This window comes from Dasypus novemcinctus, chromosome 16 (assembly GCF_030445035.2).
Source record: "Dasypus novemcinctus isolate mDasNov1 chromosome 16, mDasNov1.1.hap2, whole genome shotgun sequence".
Taxonomy (NCBI): domain Eukaryota; kingdom Metazoa; phylum Chordata; class Mammalia; order Cingulata; family Dasypodidae; genus Dasypus; species Dasypus novemcinctus.
In genome coordinates this window covers 27,047,400-27,061,379 of record NC_080688.1, presented here as the reverse complement: position 1 = coordinate 27,061,379, position 13,980 = coordinate 27,047,400, and the positions used below count along the sequence as shown (strand labels likewise).

The window sequence follows — 13,980 nt, the reverse complement described above, 5'->3', positions numbered from 1 at the left end:
AGCCAGCACCAGAAGCAGCGGTCTCTGGGGAGAAAGGAAGCCTTGCTGAGCTCTTGGTTTTGAACAACTTCTAGCCTCAAAACAGTGAGCCAATAAATTCAGTTCTTTAAGCCAGCCCATTGCGTGGTCTTTGTCATAGCAGCCAGGGAACTAAGACAGAGCCTTCATTCTTTTCCCTGGGTATTAACAGGTGTCTGTGCAGAGTCATTCTTGGATCACATTGTTCCAGGGAATCCTGGTACTTTTCTGACACAGTAAGAAAAAGATATGTTTCCCTTGCCAGAAGGACTGTCAACCTATTCTGGATTCCATTTAGCTGTTGTCAAGGTTTAGTTTTTTTCTCAGTCTTGGGAACTTTTTTGGTTGTCGATTTTTTCCTCCAACAGAACTGCACAAAGTGTTCATCATTATACCTAATGTCTATATCTTAATAAAAATGTCAGGCTGCTCAAGGTTTCTTCCATTCCCCAAAGGTCCCATTGAAATTCAAAGGCACTGAAAGGTATGGGAGCGGGAGAGGCTAGCAGGGGTAGGGAGAGCCACTGGGGATTCCTTCCCGGGAGCCATCTTCAGAGCATGCTCAGTCACAGCTTATCTTTATGCATAATTCAAGTCACCTTGCTCAAGACCTGCTCTTACAAGCTACTTACAACTCCAAGGCCTTGGCTTTTGAGACTCTCACTCTTTTCCTCTGCTCTTTTGTGTCATCTCTTTCCACTGACTGAATATGATCAAGGACAAAGGAATACCCAAAAATGTGAGAAGTCCAACCTTCTTGAATATCTATAATAGACTCTGATTTGTGACTTGCTGAAACTTTACCTGTTTTCATGTAGATGTCATTGAAGGAAATAATATGCTACTTCTTAAAATAACCTTACAGTGAGTGTAATTTCATGTAGCAGGTTACCTGAGTTAATTGTCTGCAAATACATCTTCAGGTACATGTGAGAAAAACGTTATTTTAAAGTGTCCTGTTCACATAAGAAGCAGAGATTGCTATATAATATATATATTTTTTAATTACAATGAATTTTCCCTCAATAATTTATATTATTTGGGATGAGACAGTTCTGTAGAACATTACGCACCTCCTGCTCTTTCATTTAGCCAGTGTGGATGGCGTGTCCTCTGAGTACCACTCACTTAGCATCGGTTTGCTAAGTCCAGTGTATTCTCTGTTGGCCATTCTGGGGGCACACGTGGTTGAAGATGAGTGGATCAGTTCAGTTATTGTAAAATAATCCAAGGAAGTACCACTGATAGAACTTTTTTTTTTATTCTAGTGTCTACCAAATAGTAGTTGAAGAAGAACGTCCACGAAGAACTAAAAAGGCATCTGAAATATTAAAGTGCTACCCAGTGCCAATCCACTTCCAGAATGCCTCAATACTGAACTCGCAGTACTACTTCGCAGCAGAATTTCCAGCAAACAGCCTCCAAGCTGCTCAGCCTTTTACTATTGGTGATAATAAGACTTACAATGGATACTGGAACACTCCCCTTCTCCCTCATAAAAGCTACAGAATTTATTATCAGGCTGCTAGTAGAGCCAATGGGGTAAGTTTTCTAGGTGACTGTTTACTTAGGCACCTTAGGTTATCAATGTGAATGTAGATGAAATAAAAGGAGAAAGAAATGAAGTCTTGCTTTAATTTATCTTTTACTTGGAAACACTTTTTTTTCTTTTTAAAATCATTTTCAACCAGAGGAATTTAAGGAAAGCAATGAATATATTCACCCTTTTTTTGTTGGAGAGAGTATATTGTCAGCATGATGGCTTTTATTTTCAATTTTTGCTTGTTACCACAAGTTGGCTAGTAAGTTGGCTTCACTTACAATTTTAGAGGAAAATGATATGGTTACAACACATATACATTCGGCTCAGTTAAAATTTTGTGAGATTCGTAACATCTGTCTTTTCAGCATACTCTGTCCCATTTCCAGGGTTGCGCAAGAGTTTGTGCTTCCTATAGCTGTGGCTAAATTAGGTATCTTTTTTTGTCATTGTTGTTTGCAAAGAAAATAGCTTCATGGAGTTCATTCTGAATTTGTTTCCCTTTCTGGTTCAGATCAACCCAGAACTGTGATAAGAGCTTAAAGTCTCTTTAGAAAGAAGGGAAGGTTGTCCCAGATAACACAATGGCTTCCCTTCTTCATAGCTTAACACTAGGTATCATGGCTGACTTTTCTTTTGCCAGCAAAGAGGGGGGAAATTCTGGGACATAGGGTTCTTCCCTGGTTGTACTTACACAGGGAGTTAGTAATGGTCTGGAGGAATCAGGGGTCGCCAAGACAGCTGCATTTTGTGTCTAGCTCTCTCTCTCATCACCTGGTCCAGAAATGTCCACCGCCACCAGGAATGAAGTCAGAAAATGCATCTGAGTGTGGCTCAAGGACTAGCCATTCTGTGATTAAAACCACACTTGCCATAGTGAGAGATCTTTTCTTATCAGGGTTATTTGAATAGAACTAGAGATTTTTCTTAATTTTAAATATATACATGAATAATCAGTTTTTTCTCCTCTTCCTTTGACACAGGAAACCAAAATTGACTGTGTGCGAGTGGCCACAAAAGGTATGTTGAAATTGTGGGATGCTTTCCTACTTTATGTCCCCTAAAGTTTTAGACAGTGTTTTAGAACTTTCTGAAACATTTACTTTGTTGAAATAAATGTGTAGGTATGGATATATGCATATAGATGAATCTTGTATCATTTAATGTTACTCAACTCTATTTCATGTAGATAACCTTTTTATATAGAAACCATACTACTGTGTTCCAGAGAGTTTTCAGTGGTTATCATTTTGAAATTTCCTTTAAAATAAAGTTAATATTTGTATGATCTCAGTACACATTTTTTAAGCCAGAGCACTATACCTGGTAGTACCTATATCTAGTGACTCTTTCTATGCAAGGTTGTAAAATATTGCCCACTCTTTTTAAGCAACTATCTAATTATAAAGCTCATAAAAAGTAGAGTCTGTGGGGGCTTTTCTTACTGATAATGACGTTTTTCTAAACCCGAGGACTGAGGGCAATAGATATTGTTGTGAAACTTCTGTTTTCCAGGCCTGGTGAAAATTCTGAGAAAATGTGCTCTAGGATGAAGTTTAGAAGTGATTAGGGCCAATCACTGTAAGCACACTCACCACTCAGCGCCCCCTAGAGGATACAGTCAGCTGTACAGGCGTACCTACAGCAGAATATCCATCTTGGTGACCTCTCCATGTTGTTTCACCATCATATTGAAAATTACACGCAAAAACTCTTTGAGAAATTTAGAATTTTTATATTAATAATGAGGCATTATAAATTAATACTTGTAGTTAGGCTCTTTCAGACCATTTGAGTAACCGAGAGTACAATAAAGACGTTTTGTGTGATTTAATTTAGAAATGATGACAAGAAGGCATCATTGGCTCTACGGAACTAGATTTGATCAAGTCAAGAGTAGTAACACGATGAGTTCTGTTGGAGAAAAATATCTTTTTGTTGTTGTTGTTTAACGTTCAGGTAACAAAGTTGGAATACACTATGGGCATACATCTGCATTTTCAAAATTCCGATTGAATTCTTATTTCATGTTTTCAGTTAGCTCCACAGCTATTTCTTGGTTGCCTGTTATGTGCCATGGACTGTGTGAGGTGCTGACCTCATTTGTATTTTGTTTGTCCTCATGAGCTCATGGTTCCAATTCCTAGAATCTATTTATGTTGATTTTTAAACACTCAATTCTTTATATTGGATTGTATCTGATTCAGTGCCTCTCTGTACAGGAATAAATTGATAATACTGAAATTATAAAGATCATCATGTTTTATCAACTGAAATACACTATTAGTGTAATACAGCTACTAATTATCACACTATCATGAAGCCCTTGAATGATTGATGTAGGAAGGCTGTTCAATCTCCAGGTCATCGTCAAAGCTCAAGAGCAGGGATTTTTAAATATTACTTTATTGAATTCTAGTTACCCCTTAGGTCTAAAAGAGTAAATTCAGTTCCAGAGTGTGTAATTTATAATGCCTTATGTATAACATCACAGCGTAGAGTTTTAGAATCACTCCCATATACACGTGTTCTCATTTAATTCTTCAACAAGAAACTGGTACTGCTATTCCTGTTTTTCCTGATTAAGAAAACATGTATTTTTGGAGAGGAACTGGCTTATCAAGGTCATTCAGGTCGTAATCAGTGGAGTTAGGCTTGATTCCAACATTTGGACTCTTAACACCAGTATATTTTTCACTTTGCCCCCAGCAGAACTTCTGGCCAAATACAGTATTCTGATTTGCCCTTTCTCAGAATCAAGTCTCTGCTCAGTTTATTGTGGAAATAATGACATATCAGTCACCATTTTTATTTAAAGAGTTAAACAATTATATAAGTAATACAGCGATAAATGTGGAAACCTGACAAGTTTGTTGTTTTCACAATACATGGAATTAGAGGGTGATTTGGATCATTTTCTTCTGTCACCTAGATTTAATCAATATTGTAATTTGTTTTCCAATTCACCAGAAGATGATTAGACAATCAGATGACCTAACTGACTATTTCCCACTCATATTTTCTGAGTCATTTGCAAACATTTACACAGCAACAAACCACAAATAGCTTTCTTTTGGGAAAAGAGGGAAACAAGTTTTAATATTCATTACATAACACTGCCATTTATATTTCATAAAATAATAGCAACAGAGGAAAGCTTGGGAGATACTCCTTTCCAGGGAAAACTACCCTATTATGAACTATTTTCTTTTAATAAGTTCTATGTATGCAGATTTAATAACCCTCCTTTATATCAGTTTAATGTTTCACCACCTTTATAATCAGGACATTTTTCCTTATTCATATTAGAAATTCTTTTTGCAGCACGCGAAACCATTCCGTCCTAACTATTTATTCAAAACAGAGAAATATGAAGATCAAATACCTTTATTAATCCCAAATATTAAAAGTGTTTGAAATTTCAGAGTTCAAACATCCTGAGTATTTTTTTGCAACACATTGCTGAAAGAATGGTGGCTGCATTGAATTTTCAGTTTCTAAGCCACTTTCTTAAGCAGCATTTTGAATTTACAAAGATTTCAATGTTCTCATGAAACAACTGTTGACAAGTATCTTTATAGAGAAAGTATGAAGGTGGATTTGTTTTCACAAAGAGCGCAGTTTATAATTTCAAGTAAGGGTATGTCTCTTGAAAATATATTTCATTCTATTTATACATGTAATGTTGTGATTATTTTAATTATATTCCAAGGGCATATTTTGACACTAATCTAAAACCTCATAAAATTAGACATGGAGAAAGCCTAACGTGTTATTCCATATATCCCTATGTATAGATGATTGCCTGTATTTTCACCTAACCTCCTTTAGTTTATGCATCTAGATGAGTTCCCAGTCTTTATAAGTGACCATATTTTGATTTTTGACTATAAGAAAACTAATCAAAGAACTATTCTCTCTCTTAAGTTAAAAGGTAAAAACACTGTATAATAGGGTACACATGAAGTTTGGATGTTCCTCTCCCAATTAAAAAGATTCTTTAAAAGCAGTACAGTGAACAGAATACTTTCAACAACACTTAGAATCCCTGAAATTCCATTTTGTTTTCAACCACATTCACATTTTTGTAGTTGGATTCTTTTCAAGACGACCTGGTCCAACTGTGTTTTAGCAATTAGCATGTGTGTTTTCTAACTTGTGTATTCCTTATGGCAGCCTTATGATAACTGGTAGGGTAGAAGCTCTTTAGATGCTAGTTTTGGAAGGCTTTGCTCATCATGAATGCAACCCTGATAGGATAAACTTAAAAATCAAAATCTGTCTTGTAGTAAATTGAATTTTTGAATAAAGTGAGTCATAGTCATTTCACTGATATAATATTCAGCTTAAACTGTGTATATGACATCCTTGATTAAATAATATTTCCCATAATATGACGCCACCTATGTTTCTCTGTGAAAACATAGTTATTTAGGAGCTTTCTTTTGATTCATCTGTTTTAAAAGTATTTGAGTGCCTACTCTTAATATATGTTAGGCATAGAAAAATCTGTGAGATTTCCAAGAAGAGGTATATAAATATACTGTCTTTTTAATTTTGAGGATTTTGATTGAGTTCATCAAGGGTTGATTGTTTTGTTCTGCTCTTTGTTTTGTTTTGTTTTGTTTTCTTCTGTTTTTATTGGTGTGAAGGGTGATCATACGAGTTAATCTGTTCCTTTCCTTGCCGTGCTTTGGCTAATGTCAGGATAGCTAGAATGCAAAACAAAAACTTCATGTAAACACATGCCAAATTCTTTCAGAAAGTTTTACAGAAGTGAGAATATAAACCTTTAACAAAAGAAAATAGTTATCCTAATGTTATATTTAAGGATGATTTTTCCATGCAAAAATGCTACTCTGTTTATACATTTACTGCTGTATTTAGCTTACATTTGTTCTAGAAAGTGCTTCTGCTTTGCTGGAAGCCCTTCTGGAAACTTTGGAAACTTTCCATTGTTCTGATACAATTTCTAACAATGTTCAGAAATTTGAATGCTTCTTTTTTTAATCGTGCTCTCTAAGATGTTTCTCTAGGCTGTTTTTCTGTTCTCTCTTTTGTTCAAAGAAAAACCATCCTTTCTAGGCCACAATGCTACAAGATGAAGGTACACTGATAAAAGACCTGAAAAGAATGTAGACATGTAAAGCTAATTAAGATCCCTTTTAATTACTCATATTCAATACTTGAGAAAACAAAGTATATATTTAGACCACTCATATATGCCGATCTTCTATTATTTAGCAATGAATATAGAAATAGAAATACGATATGCATTTATCATTCGGCATTTTATAGAGAAAATGTTTTCTTTTCTTGATCTGAAGTAGTCTTCCTAAAGCACATCGTGAGTGTATTAAGGCCATTGTAAAGTTTCTCAAGGAAAGAAACCTACTCAACTTTGTTCAACCCTATGTTTCCCAAATTTATGTGACCCTAATTCATTTTCCAACAAATGCTAGTGTCATGCAGTACACAGTTGGGTAAATGCTGATTCATCAAATTCCAGAAGATCCCACTACATGTACCTTAAATGGCTTTTTAAGGTCCAAGCAATTTTTGTTTTTACTCTTCCCACACTCCTTCACACTTCAAAGGGACCCTAAATTTATCAACAACAGAATTTCTTATTTTATCAAAGTCGGTGATATTCTAGTTATAATGCATTCTTATTGATATTTTAAGGCAGGGATCAGCAAACTGTCCAGATAGTAAATATCGTGAATTTGTGGGCCATTTGGTTCTGTCACAACTACTCAACTCTGCCATTGTAGAACAAAAGCAACTGTAGACAATATATAAACAAATGAGCATGGCTGTTTTCCAATAAAACTTTATTTGCAAAAACAGATGGTAGGCCTGCTGACCCATGTTTTAAGGTAATCCATAACATAATCAAGTTATTTTTTTGTAACTAAAAATAAAAATCACAAATAAACCCTTTACAAATCAGAACACAGAGATCATATAAAAACCCTTGCTGATATTTGTAATGTACTTTTCTGCACAGTAGTCTGAGGGTTTGGATTGCAATTTGAATTCCTTTTTATTTTGAATACAAGCCTGCTCTACATTGTTAATTTCAAGTAACTGTGCTCATATTGTTCAGCATTTTGGGGTTGGGCCAGTACTCTGTTTTCTCCTGTAAGACAGTATAATTTTTCTCAAAAGTAGAGCAGATGGAGTTTGCCTGTAAGTAATGAAAAACAGCACAAGCGTATTGGTTGAATGACAGCATTCTATGGCCGAGCAAAATTGTTAAGTGTATAAAACTTGGAATTGGTACCAATTTTGTAGCAAGTTTCAGAAATAACATTTTACGGAATACAACTTATTCTACCAGTATGCAAAATTACATTTGTTTATATAAAGAAAGCAATCTTTGCAATGCCTTGGGAGTTCTCCATTCTCTGACCAAACTGTTAGTTTATTAATCTAACTTAGCAATACTAGAATATTTTCTTTAATAATGTGTGAAACACTCTTACACCATTTTTAAACCCAGTTGCTGCCGTTGTCTACTTACAAGGAACAGCACTGTTTGAACGGTGCAGAGGGATATTTCAAAATATTATGCCACAGCAGTTTTGAGTTTAATTGTCTGCAGATGGTAGATGATCTATTTTCCTTACTCGCTGCCACATTTCTAATAGCACCCAGGCTGCTCCATGTAAATTAGTAATCTTTCTTGTAAGCCTGTCCTTAGTTTTCCAATATTTTTTCTTTACCTCATTTTCCAGCTGTATCATGTTAGAACTGACATTTTAATTTTCTTTTTTTTTTTTTCAATTTCTGTGTGTCATGAATGTTAACCACTAAACACTACCACTGAGAAAGGCAGGCTAACTAAGGAGCTCCCATAGTTAGCTTCAAGAATCTTCATCATTTCTTTGGTCACATGTTGGCTGTAAGAACTAGCGCAAAGGCAGTTAGTAGCTTTCGTGTGTTTTTTTAACCAATGCCTGACATTGCAATTTCCCACTCTCTTAACATGACACAATAAGGTTCCCAAATGAAAATGCTCTACGTGAAATTTAGTTATTGGAGAAATTTCTCTTCATAAAAATGATTTTAGTGAAAGAGGATAGTATTCTTCACAAAGGTGATTTTAGTGAGGAAAAAAAAAGAAAACACTGTGATTTGAGCAACAGCATTTTAAATGACCTCATACATTTAAAAAGCCTACAGTTTGTATCATCAGAATTAGCAGTGCATCTTTGTACATCACACTCAATAGCGATGGAAAACGCTTTCCAGTCTTCAAACCTATTTAGGACTAATGTTTTCTTTTATTCTTACTTTTTTTTCCCTTCAGTTGATCTATTCACAATCTCAGGCAAAGCTTGCAACTGTGTCATTGTTAGACATTGAACTGACTAAAGCTTGTTTATGTGAAAAGATTTCAGAAAATTCAACACCTTGCGATGGTTTTGTTTTGTTTTTGCCTTTTCTTTTTGTTGTGGTTGGAACAAAGTTGAGACGATTTGATATACTGATCGAGATTCCTCTTGCTAGCCTAGCTTCAGTCTGGCTTTTTTTTCCTCATGCATGCTGACCTGGAAATCTTCCTTTGCCTTAGCTGCGATAATCCTGACTCAGCTTACAACACCTTACATTCGCATCGCCCCTGCCGCAGGTGACGACCGGCTAACAGGTCAGATGTTCAAGTATAGACGAGTCATCTTGCCCATCTCCTTCTCATTTTTCTCAGCTTTGTTTCCCCTCGACATTTCCTCCTTCGCTTAAGGCTTGTTTTCAATGTTTCTGACCTTGGCTTCGGACCCGTGTCCTTATTAATTAAAGTGACATGCTTGGCCTCTTCTGTATGCGCATTTCTGTCCATGCATTAAGTACGCCTCCACTGCATGTTTTCATTTGTGTGTATTGTCTGTTGGTATGTGCCTTTCTAGCCTAATGTTATAGAGAAATGAAATGTGCTGGGCTGGGAATAGTGATGATATCAAACAGGATTTCAAACCAAATGCATGAGGATGTATTCCCAGGTTTCCAAATTAATCTAAGAAGGCTTTGTGATTTGAGAGTGAGAGAGGGTCCAGTTTGCACATGTGTTTACCAATACCTAATCTTGTCAGCCGGTGTTTTTAAATGAAGCCACCCAGATCTGTTGGGGGTGACACTGTGCAAACAGCTTTTCGTGTACAAGCAACTGGAGCAGAGCTGATTGTGTTCTTTATAGATCCTTTTTACAAAGCAATGTGTTTATATAAAGGAGTGGCATACCAGCAAGTCAAATGCATTGAATAATTTAGGAAAGTTTAAAAGAATTAAATGCCATAGAGTCATGGAGTTAAACTGTGTGCTTCTATAGAAACAGAGAATTTAGTTTGTCCATTCACATCATGTTAAAAGTAGATGGATATCTCTATAAACTTATGTAGGAAAAGAGTCCAGCAAATAACTCCAGATCGAAGGTGAGTTGTTTGAGAACCCCAGAAAACAAACTCCGGGCCTTCATCAAAGTCAAGTCACTGCCAAGACTTCTAACATAGTTATATGAGCAGGACTCACATTCTAGTTTCATAATGGCCAAAGATACATGCAATCTTTTGCATGTAGTTTAGGCATGATTACAACTAAGCAAGAAACATGCAACTGTTTTCCATATAATTTCTACTCTAGCAATTTGTGTGCATGTGTGAAACTAAGGAATCTTTCTAAATATTTAAGGAAATGATAGAGCTTAACTCATGATAAGACATCGTAAATATTTAAGAGCTTATTGTTTTAAAAAATAAAGGAATTGAAGATCAGGGAAATTATAGATTGATTTTATTTTATAAGGTAAAGAAATGCAGCATAATTCCATTTCCTTCTCTAGAGGGATTCCATACATATTATATTTTGGGACCTAAAAGCTATAAACTTATGAAGAGTTGTGCTTCCCTTTCTTTCTTCTTTTAAGCATGTTTCTTTTAGTGATTGATGTCCTACTTATGACAGATGCTTTCTTATCCTGACTTCTGAAGGGTTCTTCCCACCAGTAAAATACTTCTGGAGCAGTGTTTCTTGTCCTCAGCCCTCCTCTGTAAACCTTCTACATTTAGGGAACTGCACATAGGGCTTGAAGTTTGGTTATCTGGGGTCCTTCAGCAAGTTTGACCCGCATTTATATCTGAGCTGGCACCAGTTTCGTCAGCAAATCACACACCTAAAAAATGGCTTCATCGCACCATCATAGATTGAGTACTTAAGGGAAATAAAGTTAAACAGCCCCATTCCCAGGCTTTATCTATAAACTACTACCTTCAAATGCAGCACGCTCTTTACTAGGCATGCAGTGACGCTTCTGAAGGTAGCTTTCTCTCTCTAACTTGCACAATTAAGATGCCTCATAAATCAGCCTCCTTCAAAAGGCTCTCAGATCTAGTCTGTTTCGATTTTGGAGCTAGTTCATGAAGGACCCATGCTGAGGTGCAGCATGTGGCTGAAGTTCACTTACGGCGTGTAGGTGGTCTGCATCATGTACTTTGGTGTACTAGGGATTAAAGCAATAAAGCGTTAGAATAAGCCTCCAAACCAAGTAAGGAGCTATTCTTGCTCTTTATTCAGTATTTACTGCTGGTTTTAATGACGGTTCATCTTACCCATTTCAAACTCGGTTAATATTTCTTTTGCCTTTTCCATTTGTATCAGCCATCAACTGTGGTAGCAGTGACTTTTTTTCCCCATAGATTTATTCATGAGGCACACCACAAGCCTGCGACTTAAGGCATTAGTCATTTACTTGACATTGAGTGAGCACCTTCTGAGGGTCAGGTTTAGACCTACTCACTCTTACAGAGTTTTAATTTTATGCTTGCCCAGGTGTCTCTGCATCATTTATGTTTTCATTAGTAACATCGAAACCCACATATACACATACTCTTAGGAATGAAAAAGTAGTGTCATCCTTGTCATTTAGCAAAGTAAAGACAAGACAGCCGTTTTGTAACTGATGGGGAAAAAAGGATGTGCATTTCAAAACCTTTCTAGTCATGGTGAGCAGCTTAGAAAATGGTCAGTGGGACATCTCTGAGCATTTCACATCTGTGTCCCATTCAACATTTCTAGCGCCAATTTGCTTACTCAATCCAGAAGCCTGTTTCCAGAAGCCAGCAGGAAATACAGGAGGGATTTATTCTGAAGTGCTGTCAGCTCTTTTTGTTTTTTGTTTTAACTGTGCTGACATCTTGCCTCTATAAATGCTATTCTGTACTGGACTTAACTAGGAGACTTTCATAAAATAATGCATCCTTTGTATACAAGTTAATTTTTTCCCAGGATGAGGCACGTAAACCAGTTGGGTTTGCTTTGGTATAGATGGGACCTCTGAGCTTCGCTAGTGTCTAATATGACATATCCGTACCTAATGTATTTATAAACAATGTGACTTCTGGGATTCAGTTTCAAATCAGACCTATTAGACCATGTAGAATTTCGCACTGGATTTAATTAGTACTTAGAAAAAGAGAACGGAAACAAGCATCCTGATGGTCTTACCCCAGCACATAGAACTGTACCTGACACAGAAACAAGTGCTCAGGAAATATTTGTTACTTCATTGAATGAATGGCCCAGACGTCATGAGGGGTCCAAAGAACCAGCTCAGACTGTAGAATGCTCTTATGTTTGATAAGTGTCCTTTCATTGCACTGGACAGTGGTGACCAACATTTTTGTCTTCTGTCTACAGTAGGAAAATAAGAAATGCATCATCCAAATATACATGATGTACAGACTGGAACAAAAGCCTTAAGGAATGGTGCTATCAACACTACTCCCTTCATAAGATGTGCACTCTGATGCTTTCTATTCTTTTCTATCTTATTCTATTTCTTTTTAAATAGAATAAATTTTAAATTCTATTTTAGGATATCCTTTTATTCTTTCTAAATTCTGCTTACTATCCATCGAAGCAATTTCATTTCCCACTAATGGGTTGAAACTCACAGTTTAAAAACTGTTTTGCTGAAGCCCTAGATTTAGAAAATAGTGAAAGCGATCACAATGTATATTAGAACAAACTCCTACTTTAAAGAGTGCACACCTAGAAAGTTCTAGGAGCTGGAAATGCATCTAGTCTCTATTCTGTTCCCTTTACCTTTGATTTAGTACCTCAATACAGAACTGCTCTGGGAAGAAAAGAAAAGGTGTACCTGCTAAAAATTCCACTCTAAGAATTTTTTTAATCTTATAAATGTGTCTAGGCTATTTATTTTATATAATATATTTCTGCTTATGATTTTTTTTAATTTTTTTTACTGATTTTGTAAAGATATTACATTAATAAAAAAAAATATGAGGTCCCATTCAACCCCACCACCCCCACCCTACCACTCCCCCCAGCAACACTCACTCCCATCATCATGATACATCCGTTGAATTTGGTAAGTACATCTCTGGGCATCTCTGCACCGCATGGTCAATGGTCCACATCATGGCCCATACTCCCCCACATTCCATCCAGTGGGCCCTGGGAGGATTTACAATGTCCAGTGATTGCCCCTGCAGCACCATCCAGGGCAACTCCAAGTCTCAAAGGCGCCTCCACATCTCATCTCTTCCTGCCATTCCCCATACCCATCAGCCACCATGTCCACTTTTCCCACTCCAGTGCCACCTTTTCTCTGTGGACCTTGGATTGGTTGTGTCCGTTGCACCTCTATGTCAAGAGGAGGCTCAGATTCCACATGGATACTGGATGCTTATGATTTAATAACCCAGCCATCCAAGGTACGGTAGAGAATGATTTCCTTAAACAACATTTTATCATCCATTTTGGTTAACCCAAACATCTAATATGACAGTGTCTATATCCTAAAGTATTTATGAACAAAGTGACTTCTGGGATTCAGCGACAAATCAGACAGAATTTCCTGACAGCTATAATTAGAACTTAAAAAAAAAAAGAGAACTAGCCAACAATCATTCCCATGTAAATTCTGATGTCTTGAAAAAGATGCAAGTAGCATATGTCTAAATAAAAAAGCAATTATGAAGTAAAATCCCAAGGAATTTCTTTATCTCCTTACCGTGGCTCTAAAAGAAAAGAGAGATTTTTTAAAATGTAATGTACAAGACAAGCAAGTCACTAAACTAGCTCACCACCGAAGCAGCAGAGACAGTATTTGTTGAGACCCTTCTGTGTCAGACACGGTGCTAGAGACTTCACGTACATTATTTCACCTAATCCTCACAACTACCCTGTGAGAGAAATACGATTACGTTTTATAATTGGGAGAAGCGACGCTCACGGGGTTAGACTCATGGCCGCAGGCGCCATACTGGGTCAGCTCAAGGGCACGTATTTGAAGTGAGCTGCGTGGTTCCAGCCCACTGAGGTCCTTGTACCTCAGCGGCGGCCGATGCTGCTAACACAGGAGCTGACCATTCCTTCTTTTGGCTCTGCCTCTCCTCTGGCCT

At 36.8% G+C, this 13,980-nt stretch overlaps 1 protein-coding gene across 4 annotated transcripts in view; it reads left to right on the top strand.

The window, feature by feature from the left end:
* Positions 1–13,980, top strand: part of PTPRM (protein tyrosine phosphatase receptor type M) — an 805,217-nt gene that overhangs the window by 518,120 nt on the left and 273,117 nt on the right. For 2 of the 4 annotated variants that reach the window (XM_058277379.2, XM_058277378.2), the window contains exons 12-14: positions 1,287–1,560; positions 2,542–2,578; positions 9,138–9,212. In XM_058277379.2, the coding sequence (XP_058133362.1) occupies positions 1,287–1,560; positions 2,542–2,578; positions 9,138–9,212 (386 nt within the window). The remainder of the gene's footprint in view (positions 1–1,286; positions 1,561–2,541; positions 2,579–9,137; positions 9,213–13,980) is intronic. The other 2 variants (XM_058277381.2, XM_058277380.2) reach the window with 1 other exon arrangement.